The 24,022-nt window shown below is 43.0% G+C and overlaps 1 protein-coding gene across 1 annotated transcript; it reads left to right on the forward strand.

Moving 5' to 3' along the window:
* The first annotated feature begins 427 nt into the window (after nucleotides 1-427).
* LOC110340206 (serpin B9-like) lies at nucleotides 428-8,618 on the forward strand. Its single transcript, XM_040756212.1, has 6 exons — nucleotides 428-601; nucleotides 1,526-1,663; nucleotides 2,293-2,410; nucleotides 4,282-4,424; nucleotides 6,660-6,815; nucleotides 8,214-8,618. The coding sequence occupies exons 1-6, from the start codon at nucleotides 434-436 to the stop codon at nucleotides 8,616-8,618; spliced, it is 1,128 nt and encodes a 375-aa protein (XP_040612146.1). The 5' UTR covers nucleotides 428-433.
* The last annotated feature ends 15,404 nt before the right edge of the window (nucleotides 8,619-24,022 follow it).

A 24,022-nucleotide genomic window follows, 5' to 3' on the forward strand; every position in this document is an offset into this window, starting at 1 on the left:
CTTTGCTGAAGCCAGGCTGGAGGACCCGGATGCTCCTGCCTGTTTTCTCCTTCCCTTCCTCTTCTCTTCCTCCTTCTCTGTATCCTTGACTCCACCATCTTCAGAGACAGGAGATGGACAGTATAGAAGGAGACTAGAGTCCACCTCTCTCAGCTGTGTCCTGTGTGTGCAGTCCTGATGATCTGACCTTTTTTTCCTATGCAGATGACACAGAAGCTAGTTTGGTCTGCTGCCATGACCACATTTCCATAATAACCTAAAAACTGAATAGACTGCACCCAAAAAGGATTATTTAAAATCCAATTTAAGTACTTAGGAGCTTTGAAATGAGAACCAAGAGTAAATAGAGTCTGAGATTTCCTAAGTCACATCAGTTAACCTTCATCAGTGTTGTGTTGAGTACCATTTCTCCTTTGCCTCCAGACTCTGCATCATGAATACTCTGTGTGAAGCAAATGGCTCCTTTGCCATTAATCTCTTAAAGATCCTGTGTCAAAACAGCCCTTCGGAAAATGTGTGTTACTCTCCTATGAGCATCTCCTCTGCTCTAGCTATGGTCCTCTTGGGGGCCAAGGGAGACACTGCAGTCCAGATAACTCAGGTAAGTTGTCTGTCTCCCCACAGCTGCTTCCCTTGCCTGAGAGCTGCTGTGAAGGGAGGGTAGGACTATGCACACACGGTTTCATGGGGCGGGGGCTAAAGAGGATGGAGAGAGTCTCCTTCAGCAAGACTACTTTTTTTAATCAATTTACTTTTATTTTATATACGTTGGTGCTTTGCCCACATGTATGTCTGTATCAGGCTGTGAGAGCCCCTAGAACAAGAGTTAACAGTTTTGAACTACCATGGGGTTGCTAGGAATTGAATCTTGGTCCTCTGGAAAATCACCCAGTGTTCTTAAACACTGAGCCATTCTCTGCCATACCCCCACCCAACCAGTATAACTTCTTTCATGGCAGTGAATTTCCCTGCGTTATAACTTGGAGAGAAGTCTTGAAATTGTGTTCAGACTTTACTTAGAAAACAGTGTACAAATAGATTCACACTAGCCATGGCAGTACAGCCCTTTAATTCCAGCTGCTAAGGAGACTGAGACAGAAGGATCCCAATTCTGATGCTAGCCTGAGCAACTTAGTGTCAAATGAAAGGGTTTTGTTGTTGTTGTTGTTGTTGTTGTTGTGAGAGGGAAGGTGGTGTGAGTATAGCTCAGTGGTAGATCTCTTGCCTAGCATGCTTGAGGACCTAGGGTCAGTTCCCCTAGGGTCAGTCCCAAGTACTGCAATTGAAAAAAAAAAAAGATATTGAATGATTTGAAACACAGATTGCTAAGGTCTATCTTATCTCTACTGCAGGTTTTGTAATTATTCACTGGCAAGGAAGGTTAATTCCTGCTTTTAATTGTTTCAGTTCCAATCTGCCTTGCATCACTTCCTCCACTGCCTGAGGCATCTTTTCATCTTTAAAATTGCATTTGCAATCACAGCATCTAATCACTGTGCTCACAATGAAACATTTTCCTTGACAGGCACTTGGTTTCAACACAGAGGAAGACATACATCAAGGCTTCCAGGGGCTTCTCAGTAACCTGAACAAGTCCAACAAAAAGTACTTGCTTAGAATGGCCAACAGGCTCTTTGCAGGGAACACCTATGAATTTCTGTCTGTAAGTTGTGTCAGTAGAATGATAACAGTTGGATTCAAATACTTGTTGCTATAGGTCCCGGGAGAATGACCCTAGATTGTGTGAGAAAATAAAGGATCAAGTTCTAGTCAGCATGATGATCTATAACAATAATACCTGCATTTAGAAGACTGAGACGGGAGAGTTATGAATTCTGGGCCATCAAGGCTACACAGAGAACCTCAACTACCTAGCCTTGCCCAAAGACCACAATTTTACAATGATACCTTAAAATAATTCCAATCTGACTGCTTGTAATTTTTATCTATTCATGCCTCATTTTTCCCACTTACAAAGGCCTAGGACAAAAACATGTTTTTCTTCTTTAAAGGGGTATCTACCTACCCTCGGTTTTGGATTTTTTTTTATTTATTTTTTTGGTTTTTACGAGACAGGGTTTCTCGGTATTGTTTTTGAGGCTGTCGGTCCAACCCGGCCTCGAACTCACAGAGATCTGCCTGCCTCTGCCTCCTGAGTGCTGGGATTAAAGGCGTGAGCCACCACCGCCTGGCTTGGATTTTATTTTTTTAATGCCATAGTATTCAGATGATGGGAAGCTTGCTGAAATTTCATTTTGCAATATTATGCCATTAACATATTTCTTTCCAAAGACCTTCAGGGAGTCCTGTCTTCAGCTCTATCACTCAGAGATGGAGCAACTTTCCTTTGTCAAGGCTCCAGAGGAGTCCAGGAAACACATAAACATGTGGGTCTCCAAGCAGACTGAAGGTCAGAATTTCAAATTGTTTCACGCCCCTCCTTCTTGTCCTTTCCATCCACCCCTCGTTCTTCTTCCTTCCCTCCCCATTCTCTTACTTTACACTCCTACAACCATTAACTAATTTCCTGTTATTTCAGAGAGTCAAATGCTGACTACCATTAGTATATGTGGTATAATTTAGACATCAGTAAATTCACGGGAGTTTAATTCAGACAAGTAGATTTTACAAATAGAGTTGTTTGTATATTTCTCTAGGTCAGAGGTGCTGATACAAATGTCATGAGAACTCAGCTAGCCTGATTTCCAATCTAGCAGTTGAATTAGAAGACGCATGGTCTGCAGTGTTGGTAGGTTAGGTGACTCTACCATCTCTGAGATTGAAATTCATGCGGTGACTGTCCCCATACTCTTATCCTGTGCTGGATCTTCCTGCAGTCTTTGTTGCCTGAGGTCCCACCACCTTTTCCTCTGAATAGGATTCCTGTTTCCACACTTCCTGCTTCAGAACTCTTACTTTCATTTGATGAAACTAAACTTGATTTCCTCTCAGGGCTGTTCAGTCACAATGGGTAACCTAAAAGAGCCTCCCTTTTGGGTTTGAACCTTATTTATTTTTATTTCAAAGATGACATGCTCCTGTATTGGCCTTGGATATCATTGAGGTCATTATCTGATAATTAAACCATTCAGATATCTCTTCATCACGGGGTACATCCCTGTTTCTGTGGAAAGAGAGAAAACAGACTGAGAATATTTTCTAGAAAGACTCATCAAGTATTTGTATATTTCTTGTTGGAGTCTGTACCACTTGTGCATTCTTGATGTCATAGATTAGAAGGATTCTCTTGACCACTGAATGGATGCCCCTTAATAGAGAAGAAGGGAATATGTCATCTGACCTGTGTTATTTTTTTCTAGGTATGAATGGCATTTTGATGTGTAGAATAGGAATACTTAATCCTCATACTAATTTCTGTATGTGAGTCTCTGACATGTTGTACTATGTTAGAACTGGGCATGATGACAGAGTACTAGATGAGATGCTGTGTTTAAGAATAGCATATTGGTCAGGATTTTCTTTGAGGAACAGAATGAATACATTTTATGAAGGGGATTTAACAGACAGGCACACATGATACAGGCTGAGTAGTCAATGGTCATTTGCATGTGGAGACACCTAAAATCTGGTAGTTGTTCAGTCAATGAGGCTGGAGACCTTACCAGTCAGTCGGGAATGAAAAGTCTACAGGATTCCCAAGAACAACGAGTCTTAGTCAACATGAAGGCCGAAGGTACTGGGCCCCAGTGTCAGATGAAAATGAGAATTCAGAGGTGTTAACAGTGCAATTGTACTCACCAGCAAGGACTGAAGGCAGGAGACAAAAGCAGGGTTGCTTCTCTCTCAGTCCTGTATATCAGGGCAGCACAGGAAGGAATTGCCCACTCTGGGGAGCATCTTCTCCATTAGTTACTCTATCTGGGAAACATCCTCACAGTCCTGCCCAGAGACATGTCTCTTGGTTGATTCCAGATCCAATCAAGATGGCAACCAGGATTAGCACCCAGGGGGGAGCTGTGGTTCTCTGGGAGCCTTCCAAATTTCCCGTTTGTTTGCTCTTCATCCCGGAGTCACTTTTTCTGCTTTTCCCAAACGTGCTTTCCTTGAAAGACTTGGGAGTCTTTCACCATTATCACCTTGATGATATTCCTCCAGTCATACATAGATGTTGATGTCCTGTTTTGTTTTCTTTTTTAAAATTTTTTATTCAAATTCAGTAAATTTGAAACTGTGACGCTTGGATACGCCCAGATATCACATCAGCTTTTTTCTCACACATGTGTAAAATGAACCTGAATGAAATCTCTGCTTCCTCAAAAGGGAAAATTCCAGAGTTGCTGCCGGGAGGCTCCATTGATTCAGAGACCAGGCTGGTTCTTGTCAATGCCTTATATTTCAAAGGAAGGTGGCAAAAACAGTTTCACAAAGAAAGCACCAGTGAAATGCCCTTTAAAATAAACCAGGTAAGGAACAGTATCCAAACGTTCATGCCAGCATGATGAGGAGATTACATGGAAACATATGATCGTGAATGTGTAGTTTTAGGGCTTAGTGGCAAAGATCGCATATCCTGAGTGAGGTGCAGGGCTTGACCCTCAGGCAAGAAAGAAAGAGAACAGAACAGCACAGAAAACCATTTGAAACTTATATATTTCTGAATGAAAGATTAAACTCTGTAGAAAATGATAGGAATAAAAAGGATAAAATAACCTGTGTTATTTTATCTTCTGATGGTGGCACTTACTCTTCTGATAATTTCTCATAAAACCATTGTTCCTCCTCATTTTAGAACCTAAATTTTTCTTATGTTCTAGAATAGCAAAACTAAGCTTCTAACTTACATAATTACGTATGGAGCATGAGGCAGCACAGAAAGGAATATACAAACATTTATTTAAAAGAATAACTTTAATTAAAATAATCATTTAAAATTATTGGCCAATTTGTCATTATTAAACAGTATTTGTAGCTTTCTAATATTGAAACTGAGTATTTAAGATCTCAGTCTTAATTGGAGTATAATTTGAATTAAAGTAGATATTAGAATTGTTTGCCCAATCTCTATAAAAATATAATTTAATGCAGTTTGGAGTGTTATGAATGGTAAACTTCTCACTATCTTTTTATTAGTGGTACTTTGAAAGAAACTTTGTAAAAGAATGAGTCCCTTTATTGGGTAACTTAATCCTTATTATGGGTAGTCTGTAGCAATTTTTATGTTTAATGTACCACTGTAATTAAAATTTTCCCAGGTGGCCAGCCCACTTCTGTGTTTAAAAAATATCTCTGAACTATCAGAACTGAGCTGACTGAATGAAATTCCAGGAAGATTCATGAGGTTCTGTCCAGACAGTCCCCTAACTTTTAAAGCATTGACAAGAACTTTCTGCCTGTGATAGGTCTTCGGACAGTAATTACATCACAAAGATGCATGGACATCTGTCCAGAGGGTTCCCCACTTGCACTGATTCAATTACTTCTCTCTGACTGGCTGTCAGGATGGAGCTCCACATGAGCCTGCTCTGTAATAGGTTAGAAGGTTGTGACCCATCATGAACTTTTGAGCATGTGTGCTCCTGTTGCCAGACTGTTTTATGAGAGGATGGATCTGTCTGCAGTCCTGTTCACACCACTGTGAAAGCATTCCAGTCTACTTGAAGAAGATTTTCTGTTACTTATAGTTCATTATGCTGTTTCCTTAGATACAATGGTTGACAATATTAAATGACCAAAATCCTTACATTAGTGTTACAAAATATCTGATAATCAACTTAAAAGGAGGAAATACTTATTTTGGCTCAGCGTTCCAGAAATCTCAGGCTGGGTCACTTATCCCAATCACTCCACTTTGTGGCGGTGCAAGTACAGCCTGGTGGAAATGCATGGTGGGGGCTTATTCAGCTCACAGCAGTCAAGAAGAAAGAGAGAGAGACAGGAGTGGGTTGGAGTACCAATATCCCCTTCAGCAGTCCCTCTTCCCCAATACTTATCCCATGAGGCCCTATCCCCTAAAGGTTTGGCAAGATCCCAGCAGTGCTACCAGTGGACAAAGGCTTTATATCATTTTAGAGACAAGTAGAACTTTAAAATGTTAATATTTGAATGGCACATTTCTCTTCTGGATAACACATCACCTTTCCCTAGTTAATTGCTGTCCAGGTTGTTGTTTTCTCAACTTGAGACAAGCTAGAGACATCTGAGAAGGACTCTGCATTGAAAAAAATGCCTCCACAAAAGTGGCCTAGAGGCCAAATCTGTTGGGCATTTTCTTAATTAACGGTTGCTGTGAAACCTGCCCACTGTGGGTGGTGCCAACCCTGGGCAGGTGGTCATGAGCTGTGTAAGAGAGCAGGGTGAGAAATCCATGGGGAACAAGCCAGTAAGTAGCATGCCTCCATGGCTTGTGCCTGAGTTCCTGCTCCGACTTCCCTCATGATTGAATGTGACCCCAAGTTGCATGGTCATGGTCTTTTATCACAACTGTAGAGACAGAATCTACAGCACTCCCATATCTGCTTGCACTCAATTATTTTCATGAAAGAAGGAAGAGGCTGGCAGACATTGACTAAGTGTTCACTGCATCATGAATAGTGTTTACATTGGGAGTGAGGCAAACACTCCTGGCATTAACTGCAGCTCATTTGGAAACTTTCTGACCTCTCTCAACATCTTCCTATGTTCTGGATTCATTTGTTCAGAAGGAGAAACGGCCAGTGCAGATGATGTGCAGGGAGGACACTTTTAACCTCGCCTATGTGGATGAAATACAGGCACAGGTGCTGGTGATGCCTTATGAGGACATGGAGCTGAGCATGGTGGTCCTGCTCCCAGATGATGGTGTGGACCTCGGCAAGGTGAGGCAAGAGAATCCTTAGCACCCAACTCTCTCAATTTCCATGAAAATAATTCAGTGTTATAATTCTCATTATAACAGAAAGCAATGTTTGCAGATTTGCAACTGGCATTTGAGTAGGTGGTACCCCAGCTTAGAGCTGTGTGCAGCTGCTGGGCTTTGGGATCAAAGTGGTTTCCAAGACTCCCGTTATGTGTTGTGTGCCCTTGACATAGAGCATAGCTTCATCACTAGATGACAGATGTATACCAGACAATGAACTTGACACACTGCTTGGAATATACTCCCCCTCCTTAAAGATAACTCATAACATGGTCTTCATTAGTATTTTATTTTAATATGGGAGAACACAAAATAGACAGGAAAAATATAGAACTTTACCCAAACAAAGAGGAAGAAGAGGGTTGACAGCTGAAGAGGGCAGAGTCAGGCAGATCACTATGGCACATCCTGGTGTTCCTTGTAGTAGGATACCCCACAGCATGTCAGCCATCCTCTGAATGATGGGAAGTGCAGCGTGCATGACGTAAGTGGTCTTTGTGAGCAGAAGAACTCCCCTGGCTCTTCCCATCCAGCTCCTGAACTGCAGCATCCCTTCTCTAGTGTTAGTTTTAATCACTGGCAAAATGCCTGACATGGATAGGGAAGGAAGGCTTGACATTGGCTCACAAATAATTCAGAGCGCTCATTTCAAGTTAGCTGCCCCATCCGTTGTTCCCATGGTGACAGGTGCATGTGGCAGAAACCACAGACCTTTTAGTAAACAGGAAACAGAGAAAGGAAAGGGGACAAAGGACCAAGAATGGCCTTCATAGTTATACCTCCAGTAACTACTTCCTTCATTCATCTAGACCCCCTCATGCCTAAAATCACAGCTGCCCCCCAAAGTATTGCCACCAACTTCAGAATAAGGGTTTAGTATGGGAGTCTTTAGGGGAAATTTCACATTCAAGTCACAAAATACATAGAATGCAACCCTGGATAGACATTCCTTCTGGTGTGTCTCACACCATGAGTCCTTATTTTTTCTGTTTTTTTAAATGTAGCAAAGATGTACTATCTTCAAAACTCAGGCTAGTTCAAGAAAAAAAAAAAAGCAACCCCAACCCAAACCATAATCACCTAGACATGGACACCTGTCTGAACAAAAGATGTCTCAGAAGGGATTTTGGAGAGGATGGCCAGGTCTTCCTACCCCTACCCCCAGGGCTGTTGGCCTTTATGGCCATCAGGGAAGTCACATACAAGCTAGCAGAACAGTGAGACCTCACACTGCCTGGCCATCTGAACAGGCAGTGCCCCCTGCAGGATGATGAGGGTACTGTGAGCAGGAGTGGCTATGAGGCTCTGGGTGAGACCTCAACTGTGAACCTGAAAGTCTCTGACTCTGCTTTGTCAGGTGGAAAACAATCTCACTTTTGAGAAGTTAACAGCCTGGACCAGACCAGACTTCATGAAGAGTACTGAGGTTGAGGTTTTCCTTCCAAAGTTTAAACTGCAAGAGGATTATGACATGGAGTCCGTGCTTCAATGCTTGGGAATGGTGGATGTCTTCCATGGGGGCAAGGCTGACTTATCAGGAATGTCTCCAGAGAGAGACCTGTGTCTGTCCAAGTGTGTTCACAAGAGTGTTGTGGAGGTCAACGAAGAAGGCACCGAGGCTGCAGCATCGGTCATGGTAACTGTAGTCAGTTTATCATGTTCTTATGTGCCACAGTTCTGTGCAGACCACCCCTTCCTTTTCTTCATCAGGCACAACAAAACCAATAGCCTCCTCTTCTGCGGCAGGTTCTCATCCCCGTAAAGACACATTCACTATGTGGGGAGCAGTTATCTCTTCAGCATCTTGACAACTCCTCCCACCCTGTGAGGATAGGCATATAGGGGGAAGCCATGTTCCAAGATGAGGACATTTTCTTCTTGGCAGCCTGATCTTATGATGCCCACATTCATCTCCCCTTATCTTGACAACCATCAGTGCCCTTTGCCAGGTCTCAGGACCACAGAGAGGTTTAGTTTTTTGTTATGTAAACAATAAAGGAGGTGAACAAATCCCACAAGATATCCTACAACGTTTTCTAAGGTGACCCTCAATAAATACCCCCACTCACTGCACAGACAAGCCATGCCAGGTGTGTGTGTGTGTGTGTGTGTGTGTGTGTGTGTGTGTGTGTGTGTGTGTGTGTGTGTGTGGTGCTCTCCTGGCTCCTTAACTCTTGCCATCACTTGCCTTAATCTGTTTGAATGGTAGTAAATTCTGTGGATGATGACAGCTACTGCAGTCTTCTTAGTGATTGATCCTTAATGCACATTTTGACTTTATTTTTCTTTCTTATCCACTACTCACCAGGAATGTACCCATCACTTTGTTAGACTTGGGGACAGGTGCAGTGGTGTCCTCTAACTACTGGCCTTTACTATCTGCTTTCAACTTACCTAGCTGTCATGGCAGCTAGCTTAGACTACCACATCTTGTTCTCCTTGTGGAAGTCATGCTTCTATGGACTATTGTGTTTCTCCACAACCAACTGTAATAGTTAAATTCTATAAAGTACTTAAAGGCCATTTCAAAATAGATTTATTTTTCTCACCAACTATGTGTGCACTTTGAACTGTAATAGGCTCACGTATGGTGATTGCTTTATCTGATAATCTTCTGCATCTTTGGTAACCCCCATCTAGACCCTGTGGTTACCAAGGGCTAGGGGTATATCTTACTATGCTTTATAGCCTATACTCTACCACTTACGGGCAGTTATAAGTGATTTCACCATGTAAGAGTGCAATAATGGGGCTGGAGAGATGGCTCAGAAGTTAGGCCGCCTTGCTGCTCTTGCAGCACCCACATGACTGCTAACAACTTCCTGTAACCCTAGTTTCAGGGAAGCTGAAGCCCTCTTTCATCTTCAGTGGGCTTCTATACACACAAGGTACAGGTATCCCCACTCAGACTCACACACATACACATAAATTTAAAAATAAAGACATTTCTAAGTTTATTAATGGGTATGTAATGCCTACTGTTGCCTTTTAGGAATTTTTTACTGCAATTATTCTTTTTTTTTTTGGGTTTTTACGAGACAGGGTTTCTCTGTATTGTTTCGGAGGCTATCGGTCCAGCCTGGCCTCAAACGCACAAAGATCCGCCTGCCTCTGCCTCCCGAGTGCTGGGATTAAAGGCGTGCGCCACCACCGCCCGGCGCAATTATTCTTGTAACAAAAATCAACAATATATAGATAAAAACTTCAGTGCCTGTCAGAGAATGCTATCCTCATCTTTAATCCCCTTTCAAGCACATTGCATAACTATCAAGCAGCAATTCTCCATTCTTCCCTCCTGCTGCCTGTGTAACCACCAATCTTCTCTCTGTTTCTGAAGATTTACCTATTCTGTATATTTTATATAGATTTTTCTCCCTGCTTTCGTTTTACTCTACAGTATTTTTATTTAAATTAAAAACAATCCTATTTCACACACCAATCCCAGTTCCCTCTCCCTCCTGCCCTCCCATTACTCCCCCCCCACCAACTCCCTATCCAACCCCCCACATATTTAATATGACCCTGTGTTGTGGAGATTTCTGTGTGTACACAGTTCCCTGTGCTGGGACAAAGTGAGGAGGGGACACACATGACCTGTCACTGTGGTCACTCCTTGGGTGAGGGATGAGAGTTGGGGTTATGAGTTTTGTTTCCACATCTGAATCCTTTGATGCGATGAAAGCTATTTCTTGTATAATTTGAAAGCTTTTTGAAATGATAAATCCTCTCACACAGTCACACAAACAAGATGAACAATATGGGAGAAAGGCTGTGAAATAACCCTTATGTGTACTGCAAAACATGTGTTGCTCTCATTGTTAATAAAAAAACTGATTGGCCAAAAGGTAAGCATGATTTTCAGGGCAGAGACAATGCTTGGAAGAGAAAGGGCAGAGTCTCGGGAGTCACAAGCAAATGCAGAGAGAAGCAAGATGAACACGTCATGTTAAAAAGTACTGCCATATGGCAGAAGGCAGATAAGGGATATAGATTAATGTATAATGCAAGTAACAAGCGAGTAACAAGACTGAGCCATTGGCCAAGCATTTATAATCAATATTAAATCTCCACATCGGTTATTTGTGAACTGGAAGTTGGGAAAGAAAAGTCCACCTACATATAGCATTCCACATAATACCTAATAAAGCGTTAAAAAAGATTCTAAGGACAGAAAGATGGAGTCAAATGCAGCTTCTTAGTAACTGCCTTTTCTTGGGTAAGCTCTGTTTGCTAGTAGCAAGCAGAGGCATGGCTCCTTTAAGAGGTGGCTTCTTAGCTCAGTATTATGGCAAACAAAGGCTCTGCTCTTTTAAGAGGCCCTGCTACTGAACACTTAAATGGGGTTTATGAGCAGCAGGCAGCATTCTACTCCATGACAGGGTGGATCCAACAACTTCCCAGAGCTGGGTCAGTCAACGTGGCTTGGAGGACCTTGGAGCTACCTGTTAGAAAAATCCTCTTTTACAATAGGAATACAGAGTATGCATTGGCAGTTAGAGCTGTGCTCACCCAGCAAAGGCATCCATGATACCTGGGTCTCAAACTCTGGAACCTGGGCAAGTTCTCTTATACAGCCAAAGATACTTTACAGTGAGGAATGAGGATCCCAGATGAGATTACTCTGAGAAATGTTGAAAGGGGAGGGGTCTTAGCCCTCTGTGAAGTTATAATACAGCACCAGGAAAATCTTCATTGGCATCTCCCTGGGAAAGCCCAAGCTCACCCTACAGGATGCACTGGTTTCTCTCCCATTCCATCTCTCTCCCCACCTTTTTCTCTCCTTCCCACTGTTCCTCTCAACTTCCCTCCCCTCTCACTCTCTTCCTTTCCCCATCTTTCTTTAACAAATCCACTTCAGTTTCACATAGACTCACCCTGAATTGCATTTCTTTGGGTAAGTCACAGTCTGCTATGTCTGTGTAGAGCTTGTTAGAACCCTTCAGGTCCTTAGCAGAAAGGGCTACTAGCAGACTGGAATAATACTGCCCCCTGTTGCCTGGGGTCAAAGAGAGTGTGCCTGAAGTCACAATTTATCCCAGCGCCAATTCTCCTGTCAGGCATTCTCTGTGATTTCTCACATAGCCTAGACTCCCTACTCTCTTATCTCTGTCTTATGGCACAGGTCGCACATTAACTGAGCCTGCTCCCTTGTAATGCAGGATGCCTCCTCCTTCTGAAACCTTCAAGAATAGACCCCTCACTATGTCCAGAAGTCCTGAAACTCTGCTTCAGAAGCCCGCTGTGTGGCTGGCCTTATTAAAGAACTCCTGCCCGAAAAAGACTACCCATCATGGCTTCCCTCCTTCCTCCCCTCCCTACCCAACAGAAGCTGCCAGTGTGGTATGGACCCTGTGTGGTTCACTGGTGACAGCTCAACGACTGCTTCCCGCAAGAGCAAAATGAGTGTGGCAGGAATGCTCAGCTTCCAGACATCCAGTTCTCTAAACAACTTTAAAGGGGAAGGGAAGAGCCGGGCGTTGGTGGTGCACGCCTTTAATCCCAGCACTCGGGAGGCAGAGGCAGGCGGATCTCTGTGAGTTCGAGGCCAGGCTAGACCGACAGCCTTCAAAACAGAGAAACTCTGTCTCGTAAAACCAAAAATAAAAAATAAAAATAAAAGGGAAGGGAAGCAGAGCGGGGCTGCACTTAGCTCAGTTCCTTGGATCCATCCACAAAACGGATAGGGAAGAAGAAACCGAGGCAGGCAAGCACCAGGAATAGCTTAGCAACCTGTTGGCCTCTAGCTGCCCCAAACCCACCGGGATTCCAACGCCTTCCTCCTCCCTCTCTCCAGGTGGGTGAAGGAGACCCTGTCACTGGCTCAGGAAAGACTGATCATCCCACACCGTATCCCAGCATTGGCGCTTCCCTTTCCCTCCCCTCCCCACTTGCCTGCCTCTTCCTCCCTCTGGGACTCCTTATGAAGTCACCAGGAGCTGCACAGAGAACTCTCCCAGGGTGTAGCAGTCTCACTAGCGCCCTGAACCTCAGTAGATGCCATACCCTCCCTGCACAAGGTGCCTTGGCAGGCAGAGAGTTGAGCGAAAGAGGCGGAGCCGCCTAGGGCCTCAAATATTGGTGGGGCACGAAAGTGTGTGGAGTCTGGAGGCCTCAGAACACAGAAAGTGCAGAAAGAGCACAATGGGGAGATGGAAAGAGAGATTCAGTGACCCTCAAGCTAGGGAGGTTCAAGAGCATATTGAGACAGATTACTGGTGAGTGAGAAGTTTGTTAGAGGAGTTAGTTACAGACCATGCAGCATAGCAGGGGCTTAGAGGATAGTCAGGCCCCAGTGCCAGAGACATCCTTTATGGCAGGGTCTCTGAAGGAATGTGACTTCAGTCTTAGGTAGTGGCCCTAGGGTTCATTAGCTTTCAGAAATGGTCAGCTCTGGAATGTGGGCTATAAGGTCTTGTCTCAGTCCTGAGGCACTGGATTACCCTAGACCTGTGAATCTAAGAAGACATTTAAATGTCTATGTGTCTGATTTCTATCATGGCTATTGTCATGTTGATGCTTGTTATAACTACTTTTTAGTTGTGTCTTTTCCTTAATCTGAGAAGGAGGTGGGGAAATGGTCATTAAGATACAGAGCAGAGTCAAGAGAGAACAAAACTGGTCTTGGTGTCTCATACTTGGGATTCATAAGACTGAAGGCACTATGGGGCTACATTCTAGGTTGCCCTGAACTGCAGACTCACCCCTGAGTTTATTAAAAGGAGCTTACCTGTTAAACAAGCAGCATTTTCCTGCCATGCCCTCCCTCCATGTTTCTGCCCTGTCACGGTTAATCCCCTTCTAATACTGAGCAAACAGCCTGCCTGTTCCCTCTGCCAGCTTCATCAAGCAAAGGCTTAGCTTGAGCTTTCTTCTTTGCTGTGCTTTTGCCAAGTGTTTGACTCAGTTCTTCATTGTGTCCTATCACAAGACTTCCAAAATTAAGCAATGTCTGGCTGGGAAACAAAAGAAATTGGTACCAGTAATGTAATCAGCTCCCAAGGGCTAAGAGTATAGCTCAGTGGTAAGTGCTTACCTACCATCCACAGGACCCAAGGGTCATCCATCTGCACTACACACACAGTAAAGCAAACTGAACTTAAGAAAAGCCCAACACACTGTTAAAAATGAGGCACATCTGCAAGGGAACCTTAAGGGAAACCAAATGGGATTTACAAGGAACTGTAGAGGAGATGGCACACACCTTACGCTGTGCGTGCTGTGGTTTGAATATGAACTGTCCCCGCAGCAGCTCATGGTCTCCCTCTGGTGGATCCAGTGACTAGGAGGGGACAGTGGAGCTTGCAGGCTTTCACCTCACCAATCAACAGACTAACTCTTTGATGGTCCCATGGCATTGTTAGGAGGCCATGGAAAATATGAGGTGGGGCTTGATTGGAGGATACATTGCTGTGAGGTATTCACCAGAGAAGACAGCTCAGACATGGGTTTAAGCTCATAGAAAGTCGTTATTAGCTGGCCAGCGACTACATTGGGTGATTAGAATCCCAGTGTAACACTGAGCTTTTTTCAACATGCTCTGTGTCGAAATATTACAGTTAACAAGAACATTTAACCAGAAGCAAACCAAAAGCACACTTAGTCAATTTTGAGATTTTCTCAGAACTATAGATTAGGCCTCTGTTTTAGTTTTGGCAGATGGTGCTGTCTAATGCTGAATTTTGCATCCTGAATAGCAAGCACTCCCATCATGGAGCCAGTTGTGCTAAAGTGTCAGGACCTGGTAAGTTGTGAGGCCCTGTTACACATCTGATTTTGGCTTAGAAGAGATGAACAGTCATTCTCTGTCTGAAGACTGAACAGACCCTTCTCCATGATGTTTCTGCCTGCTACCAAGCCAAACATGGTTACCTGGAACCTCTGAAACCAAGAAACAAAATGCTTCTTTTCTTCTTGACACTCTCTGGTGTTTGCCACAAAGACAAAAAGTCCCCCAGAGTCAAGGTCATCTTAGAATACCAAACTGAAAGTGTCACCATTGCCTGGACAGTTGGCAGGATTGTTTGCTTGTTTTCCCTTTATTCCTATGCTTCATATGAACAGGTTGGTTCAGAATAAACACATAAAACCTGCACAGGGACCAAGTAGAAATGAAGACAAAAGTTTAGGATATACGTGCAAATAAAGCTGAAAGAGACAAAGTGGCCGGGCGTTGGTGGCGCACGCCTTTAATCCCAGCACTCGGGAGGCAGAGGCAGGCGGATCTCTGTGAGTTCGAGACCAGCCTAGACTACCAAGTGAGTTCCAGGACAGCCTCCAAAGCCACAGAGAAACCCTGTCTCGAAAAAACCAAAAAAAAAAAAAAAAAAAAAAAAGAGAGACATAGTGGCCCAGCAGAGCCAAAACACTTGTGTGGCATTTGCCTACAGACAGAAATCAAAGGAATGCCAACCACAGTTCAAAGGACAGCAAAATAGCACATGGCAAAGAAGTTTGAAAAGGAAGAAACTGAGCAGAAGAGGCTAGACCAGTAATGCAGCCAGCCATTGACAGTGGAGAGTAAGGAGGATATCAGAATGCAAGGATGCCCTGCACTGAATGAAATGACAGACTCTGGAGATCCTCCATGGAGGGCATCACCCTCCCTGTGGATTGGAGCAGAGATTGGGTGGGGGACTGAGAGGCCTGGTGGGGGGCATGGGGGGAGGAGGGGAGGGAGAGGGAGCTGGGATTGACATGTGAAGCAAGCTTGTTTCTAACTTAAAAAAGGAAGAAGAAAAAAATGAATAAATCCTTAAAATGGAAAAAAAAAGAATTGCAAGGCTGTGCTGGCCTTGAAGCTGAGTGGCAGGCTGTGCATATTGTATGAAGCCTGGGTTTTCCCTTCAGCACCTTCCAAAACAGCAAAAAGAAACAACTGAAGGAAGCCGCTCACTATCCCATGACATTAGCCATCTAGTGATAGTGGGTGAGTTAAACAGCAAACTGAGTGGTTGTCAGACATGGGAAGAGATGCAAAGGTATTAAAGACCCAAAACACTTAACCATGAAGAATAGCAGTGAGACAGCTAACCAGAATCGGAAGGAGCTGAAAGGATTGTGTTTACGGACACAACAGGGTCCAACTTAGCTTGGGTTATTGGCATGGTGAAATACCAAGGCCAAAGCAACTTGGGGAGGAAGGGTTTATTTGGCTTACACTTCCATATCACTGCTCACCATCAAAGGAAGTCGGGACAGGAACCTGGAGGCAGGAGCTGATGCAGAGGTCATGGAGGTGCTGCTTACTTTGCTGCTCATGCCTTGCTCAACCTGCTTTCTTATAGAACCCAGGATCACCTGCCCAAGGATAGCACCACCCACAATGGGCTGGGTCCTTCTACATCAATCACCAAGAAAATGCCCTACAGCTGAATATTATGGAGACATTTTCTCAATGGAGGTTCCCTCCTTCAGATGACTCTAGGCTGTATCATTGTCATAAAACTAGCCAGGACATCCACCTTCTCAAGCTAAATGCTTAAATGCTAGCAAGTTAAGAAATTGTCTGATTTAAAGGAAATCAAAAATTGAAAAATGGTTGTTTTACACAAATTGCAGAAAACCTACAAACTCATGGAAATTGGATAATGCCCAACTGCACCATCCCTGGGTCAAAGAGGAAATAAAAAAAAGAAATTAAAGACTTCCTCGAATTCAATGAGAATGAAGACACAACATACCCAAACCTATGGGACACTTTGAAAGCAGTGCTACGGGGGGAAGTTCATAGCGCTAAATGCTCACATGAAGAAACAGGAGAACAGTTATACCAGAGAATTAACATCACAGCTGAAAGCTCTAGAACACAAAGAAGCACACTCCCCCAGGAGGAGTAGACGCCAGGAAATAATCAAATTGAGGGCTGAAATCAATAAAGTAGAAACCAGGAAAACAATACAAAGAATCAACGCAACGAAGAGTTGGTTCTTTGAGAAAATCAACAAGATAGACAAACCTTTGTCCAAACTTACCAAACAGCAGAGAGTGAACACGCAAATTAACAAAATTAGAAATGAAAAGGGGGACATAACAACAGACTCTGAGGAAATCCAGAGAATCATTAGGTCATACTTTGAAAACCTGTACTCCACAAAATTCGAAAATTTAAAGGAAATGGATGACTTCCTGGACAGCTATCAATTGCCAAAACTAAATCAAGAACAGATAAGCAATTTAAATAGACCTATAACCCCTATGGAAATAGAAGCTGTCATCAAAAGTCTCCCAACCAAAAAAGCCCAGGTCCAGATGGCCTCAGTGCAGAATTCTACCACAAATTCAAAGAACAGCTTATACCAATTCTTCTCAAAGTGTTCCACACAATAGAAGCAGAAGGGTCTTTGCCAAACTCTTTCTATGAGGCTTCAATAACCTTGATCCCCAAGCCACACAAAGATACAACTAAGAAAGAGAACTTCAGACCAATATCCCTCATGAACATTGATGCAAAAATACTCAATAAAATACTGGCAAATCGGATCCAAGAACACATCAAAACAATCATTCACCACGATCAAGTAGGTTTCATCCCAGGAATGCAGGGATGGTTCAACATACGAAAATCCATCAACGTAATCCACCATATAAACAAGCTGAAAAACAAAAATCACATGATCATCTCACTAGATGCTGAAAAAGCCTTTGACAAAATCCAACACCCCTTCATGATAAAGGTCTTGGAGAGATCTGGGATAACAGGGACATACTTAAACATAATAAAAGCTATATACAGTAAACCAACAGCCAACATCAAACTAAATGGACAGAAACTCAACGCAATTCCTCTAAAATCAGGAACAAAACAAGGCTGTCCACTCTCTCCATACCTTTTCAACATGGTACTTGAAGTTCTAGCTATTGCCATACGACAACAAAGGGGGATCAAGGGGATACAAATTGGGAAGGAAGAGGTCAAACTTTCACTGTTTGCAGACGATATGATAGTTTACATCAATGACCCAAAGAACTCTACCAGGGAACTCTTACAGCTGATTAACACCTTCAGCAAAGTGGCAGGCTACAAGATCAACTCAAGAAAATCAGTAGCCCTACTATATACAGATGATAAAAGGGCTGAAAGAGAAATCAGAGAAACATCACCCTTTACAATTGCCACAAACAACATAAAATACCTTGGGGTAACGCTAACCAAACAAGTGAAAGACCTGTATTGTAAGAACTTTGAATCTTTAAAGAAAGAAATTAAAGAAGCCCTCAGAAAATGGAAAGACCTCCCATGCTCTTGGATAGGTAGGATCAATGTAGTAAAAATGGCAATCCTGCCAAAAGCAATCTACAGATTCAATGCAATCCCCATTAAAATCCCAGCACAGTTCTTCACAGACCTTGAAAGAACAATAATCAATTTTGTATGGAAAAACAAAAGACCCAGGATAGCCAAAACAACCCTGTTCAACAAGGCAACATCCGGAGGCATCACCATCCCTGACCTCAAGCTCTATTATAGAGCTATAGTCCTGAAAACAGCTTGGTATTGGCACAAAAATAGACAGGTAGACCAATGGAATCGAATTGAAAATCCGGGTATTAACCCACACACGTACGAACATCTGATCTTTGACAAAGAAGCTAAAAATATACAATGGAATAAAGAAAGCATCTTCAACAAATGGTGCTGGCATAATTGGAGACTGGCATGTAGAAGAATGCAGATCGACCCATGTCTATCGCCATGCACAAAACTTAAGTCCAAATGGATCAAAGACCTCAACATAAATCCAGCCACACTGAACCTCTTAGAAGAGAAAGTGGGTGGTACCCTTGAACGAATTGGTACAGGAGACAGCTTCCTGAACATAACACCAGTAGCACAGGCAGTAAGATCAACAATTAATAAATGGGACCTACTGAAACTGAGAAGCTTCTGTAAGGCAAAGGACACAGTCAGCAAGACAAAAAGGCAGCCCACAGAATGGGAAAAATATTCACTAATTCCACATCTGACAGAGGGTTGATCTCCAAAATTTACAAAGAACTCAAGAAGCAAGTCTCCAAAACACCAAAGGACCCTATTAAAAAGTGGGCTGCAGAACTAAATAGAGAGTTTTCAATAGAGGAGTCTAAAATGGCTGAGAGGCACTTGAGAAAGTGCTCAACATCCTTAGCCATCCGGGAAATGCAAATCAAAACAACTCTCAGATACCATCTCACCCCTGTCAGAATGGCTAAAATCAAAAACACCAATGACAATTTATGCTGGAGAGGATGTGGTGAAAGGGGACACTCCTCCATTGCTGGTGGGAGTGCCAACTGGTTCAGCCACTTTGGAAATCAGTGTGGAGATTCCTCAGAAAAATGGGAATAAACCTACCACAAGACCCAGCAACTCCACTCTTAGGCATATATCCAAAAGATGCCCATTCATACAACAAAGATGTCTGTTCCACTATGTTCATAGCAGCTTTATTTGTAATTGCCAGAACGTGGAAGCAACCTAGATGTCCCTCACCTGAAGAGTGGATAGAGAAAATGTGGTACATCTACACAATGGAGTACTATTCAGCAGAAAAAATAATGGAATCATGAGATTCGCAGGCAAATGGATGACACTAGAAGAAACCATCCTGAGTGAGGTAACCCAGTCACAAAAAGAGAAACATGGCATGTACTCTCTCATATATGGATTTTAGACATAGATCTGGGGAGTGCCAGCCTACAATCCTATGGCCAGAGAGTCTGGGAAACAGAAACTTTATTTAGTGGCTGATCGAAGAAGAGGCAGACTTCCTTGGTTAAGTACTGAGCTGAACTCAAGAAAGCCAGTAACAGAGAGGGAGGACTGATGATCAAAGGGATTAAGACTGGGCTGGTTTAACCCCCAGAAACAGCTGACCAGACAAAGGTTAACTCTTGAATCCCAGGCATTAGCCTGGGAAGCCAGCATGGGACTGATCAAGACCCCCTGAATCTGGGTGTCAGTGAAGAGGCCTAGGGAATCTATTGAGCATTGGGCAGCAGATCAGTACCCATCCCAAGTATACACACGGACTTTGGACTCCCATAGAACAATGTGAGGTGCACTCTCACCCTGAACTCTTGGGGAAGGGTCTAGGCCCTGCCCTATATGAAATGACACACTATGCACACCCCCATGGAGGGCCTCACCCTCCCTGGAGAAATGAGGGGATAACGGGGGGGGGGGAGGGCACGGGAGGAAGGGAGGGAATGGGAGAGGGACCTGGAACTGACTTGTGAAGCAACCTTGTTTCCTATCTAAATTTAAACTGGAAAATAAAATTAAAAAAGAAAAAAAGAAAAATGGTTGTTTCTCAAGAGTTACAACAGTGAAGGTGCTTTGCTTTTCTTCTCTTTCTTTTCTTTTTACAATTTTTACTCTCTTTTTTCCATGTTGATGATAACCAGTCTAAGCCTTGTACCTGATAGGCAAGTAGACAGAGCTGCAGCCTAGCCCAGCAACAGTGATTAGTCACGTCCTGACAATTTTTTTTTTGCTATTTTAGGTTGTCTCTAACGGAACAGAGGACATTTGCACTCCCCAGTCCCACAGTTACCTACCACCTGGAAGACAGGAAGAGATAGATCCCAGTGCTGTTAGCCACATTGTCCATCTGCACTGCTGTGCCAAAGGTTTCTGAGCTATATGTTTTTCATGATCTGAGTTTCAGTTATTTCTTTTGAATTGTTACCTCACATTTAAAGCCTGTATTAAATTTAGAGAATCCTGTTATTATGGAATTTTTAAAGTATCCCTAGCCATGAGGTGTTAAGAACTAGCTAAATCTTGGAGCAGAGGCTCTGTTCAGGGTAAACCTACATGAGTCCTCAGACTTTGCTTGCTTTTAATCACTTGCTATTAGCAAAATCACTAATCAGGAGGACATAAAATGAATGCTATTTTCTTGGTCTCCAGCTAAGCTGATTGATTTTGCTTATTTGCATTTCATTTTGCTTTGTTTTATTTTTTGAGACAAGGACTCACTCTGTCTGGAACTCACTCCACAACCAAATGGCCTCAATCAATCTCATGGAAATAGTCTTGCCTCAGCTTCCTGAAATGCTGGTGTTACAGACACTTGCTACCATGACTCTTTGTGACAGAGTCTTACTAGCCCTTGCTGTCCTTGAGTTATCAAGTATCCCAGGTTGGCTTTGAAATCTAAATCCTCCTGCCTCAGCTTCCCAATTACTGAAGTTACATCGACATACCTATTTAGCTTTACTGTAGAGTACACATTTGTGTCATGCTGGGGACAGCACTGACAAGCTGAATTCACAGAAGGTATACTACAACTTATTAAAAACCCTTTCATAAAGCTGTAGTGAGCAAAATAGTAGAGGGAAATGACAAAGGAATTTCAGTGGGCTCCTTTATGGATGGGGATATTTTCCATGGTCAGGCAGTGTCTTAATGTCACAGTGCCTTAGGTATTTATTTGGTGGAACATTTGTGTTGGACTCAGATCTTGGTGGTCATGGAGACATCTCATTATTTTGCTGATGAATAAGTATTACAGAGTCTATTTTCTCTTCTTGAGACTAGCTATCTGTGCAAGGTAGGCATGGGTCACTACAGAGTCAAACTTCTCAGGTCTAAGCCTGCTTTTCCAAGAGTGGAATTCTCCATGTGTATTGGTGTGGGAATCAGGATTCACTAGAGTCAGTATAGAATGAATCGGGATTCACTAGAGTCAGTATAGAATGAATCGGGGATTATTTAGGGAAAAGGAACTTACACAGGAAACAAGTGACTGTCACATTGCTCCAGCTCCAAGGATGCAGACCCTGCCGCCATGATGCTCGCCGAGACCTGAAGGAACTCTGAGCCCCAATCCTATTGCTTTTGGTCAGTACGACTGCACCTATGACCATGCCCAAAGAGGCATGGTCAGTGCTACAGGTGATGGGGGAGAGGTTAAATATATCACTACAATGGTGGTGTCAGAACACCCTAGGACACACTAAAGGAACTGCTCATTATGGTTAATAGTTTCTAGTCCTATTCAGATGCAGCAGTGACCTTGATCTAAGTTCAGTCTGCACCACGACAAAAAAAATTGTCCTGAAGTTAAATAGCTTAAGAAACAATTTTCCCAGAACAACATACACACACACACACACACACACACACACACACACACACACACACACACACACCACAATAAATCAGCCATGTTGAATCATTGAAAAGGGTGAAACTATCTTCGCGAGTTCCTTCAGAACTTAGGAGAGGCAATGCCAGATGGCCTCTGGAAGGAATTTCCTGTTTGTTATAGGGTTAAGGTACCTTAGGACATAAAAAACTCAAGAACACTTTGGAAGAGGAGTAGCTGTCACACAAGCCTAGAGGTCAGATGAGGATAGTGGATGAAAATTTCCCTAGCACCAGAAGGCAGATGATATTAAAGTTTGAAGTTATGGCTAATGTTCCTGAGTCAGCACCATTGTTTTATTTACCAATAAAGATTCAGGAGACAGATGTTGGGGTGAAAACTTGCTAGATCATGTAAGTCAAGAAGCAACCAACTGACCTTCCTTTTTGGCCAGAGACCCAGCAAGAGACCATCTGTCTGCTCATCCCAACCCAAAAAGAAAGAATGGGAATCTCTTAGTCCCTCCCTATTCCTTCCTGTGCATCACTCTCTCCATATTCCTGGCTCCTCTGTCCTCTCTATGGCTAATTTCTGTCAACTAGTCACTGGCTCTGCCTCCTGATCCAAGGATGATTTTATTAACACAGTCTCAGGGTTTCACAGTGCAATAATATCCTGCAACACCATCTGGAACTTAAAGCCTATAGTCAAGAAAAATAGCAGTCATATCGGAAGGCTAAATGAGTGGGGTCAAACAAAGATACAGAGCAGATTTTAAAATAACAAAAAAATGTATAGTAGAAACTAAGAGAGTGGGAAAGATGACTAGGAGTTTGCTCAACCAAGAGTCTGTTCTATATTTTGATTTAGTTTCTTGAGTTACACAAAAAACAAGAAAGAACAGTGACCCCATTCTGTTCTCCTCTCTCTCTCTCTCTCTCTCTCTCTCTCTCTCTCTCTCTCTCTCTCTCTCTCTCTCTCTCTCTCTCCCTCCCTCCCTCCCTCCTTCCCTCCTTCCCTCCCTCTCTCCCTCCCTCCCTCCCTCCCTCCATCCCTCCCTCTCTCCCTCTCCCTTTCCCTCTCTTGCCTGTGTGGATGAAAAGTGGTCAATATGCTGCATACTTCATGAATGCTTCATGTTCTTGCTATCATGCCTTCTTCCTCATGATGGCCTGTAACCACTGGAACTGTTAGTCAAAATAAATCCTGTCTCCCTGACCTGCTTTTGATTAGAATACTCCCTCACTGAAAGAGGAAAGTAGCATAAACAAGATGTGTTCTGCATAATTACTGTAGGTACTTAACATAATTGCAGTTGGAGGTAAGTGCCACACAACCTAGATGATATCTCCAAAAAAGCTGGTACAAGGGTAAGAAATATAAATCTAGGGCTGCTAAGATTGCTCAGTTGATAAAGGTGTTTGTCACCAAGCTTAATAACCTGAGTTTGATCCACATAACCAACATAGTAGAAAGAGATGAGTGTCTCCTGAAAATTGTCCTCTGACACATGCACTATGCAATGACATGATCATACACACACACACACAGAGTGAATAAATAAATGTAAAAAAATCAATTAAAAGCCATGCAGTGATGGTGCACTCCTTTCAACCAAACACTTAGGAGGCAGAGGCAAGTAGATCTCTGTGAGTTCAAGGCCAGTCTGATCTATAATACAAATTACAGGTCAGCTAGGGCTGTTACACAGAGAAACACTCTCTTGAAAAATTTCACGCACACACACGCATGCACACACACACACACAAATTCAATTAAGAATATGAATATAAACAGGGGAAAGTCTATGAGGTTTCAACCCTACACACAAAAAATCATAGATAACCAATGAATCCTGAAAGCGGGAAAAATATTCTTCCCCAAAGAAGAGCACACCATTGGTTATCCAACACTAAATGGTCAGTCTTGAAAACTGAGTAGGTGGTATTTGCGTATTTAGAATTACATACACACACACACACACACACACACACAAACACACACATACACACAACAATTTATAAAAAGAGGCTCTGAATTTGGAAGAAGGCAGGTAGGGGTAGAATGGAGGGTTTAGGGGGAGAAACATAAAAGG

The sequence above is a fragment of the Mesocricetus auratus genome, unplaced genomic scaffold (genome assembly GCF_017639785.1).
Source record: "Mesocricetus auratus isolate SY011 unplaced genomic scaffold, BCM_Maur_2.0 Super-Scaffold_100013, whole genome shotgun sequence".
In the NCBI taxonomy this organism is placed as follows: Eukaryota; Metazoa; Chordata; class Mammalia; order Rodentia; family Cricetidae; genus Mesocricetus; species Mesocricetus auratus.

What these genes read in the sequence shown, in the direction of transcription:
- LOC110340206 (XM_040756212.1), top strand. Translation starts at nt 434, where the DNA reads ATGAATACTCTGTGTGAAGCAAATGGCTCCTTTGCCATTAATCTCTTA. An exon ending in GGTCTCCAAGCAGACTGAAG is followed by an intron (nt 2,411 to 4,281) that starts GTCAGAATTTCA and finishes CTTCCTCAAAAG; the next exon opens with GGAAAATTCCAGAGTTGCTG. An exon ending in TGCCCTTTAAAATAAACCAG is followed by an intron (nt 4,425 to 6,659) that starts GTAAGGAACAGT and finishes TCATTTGTTCAG; the next exon opens with AAGGAGAAACGGCCAGTGCA.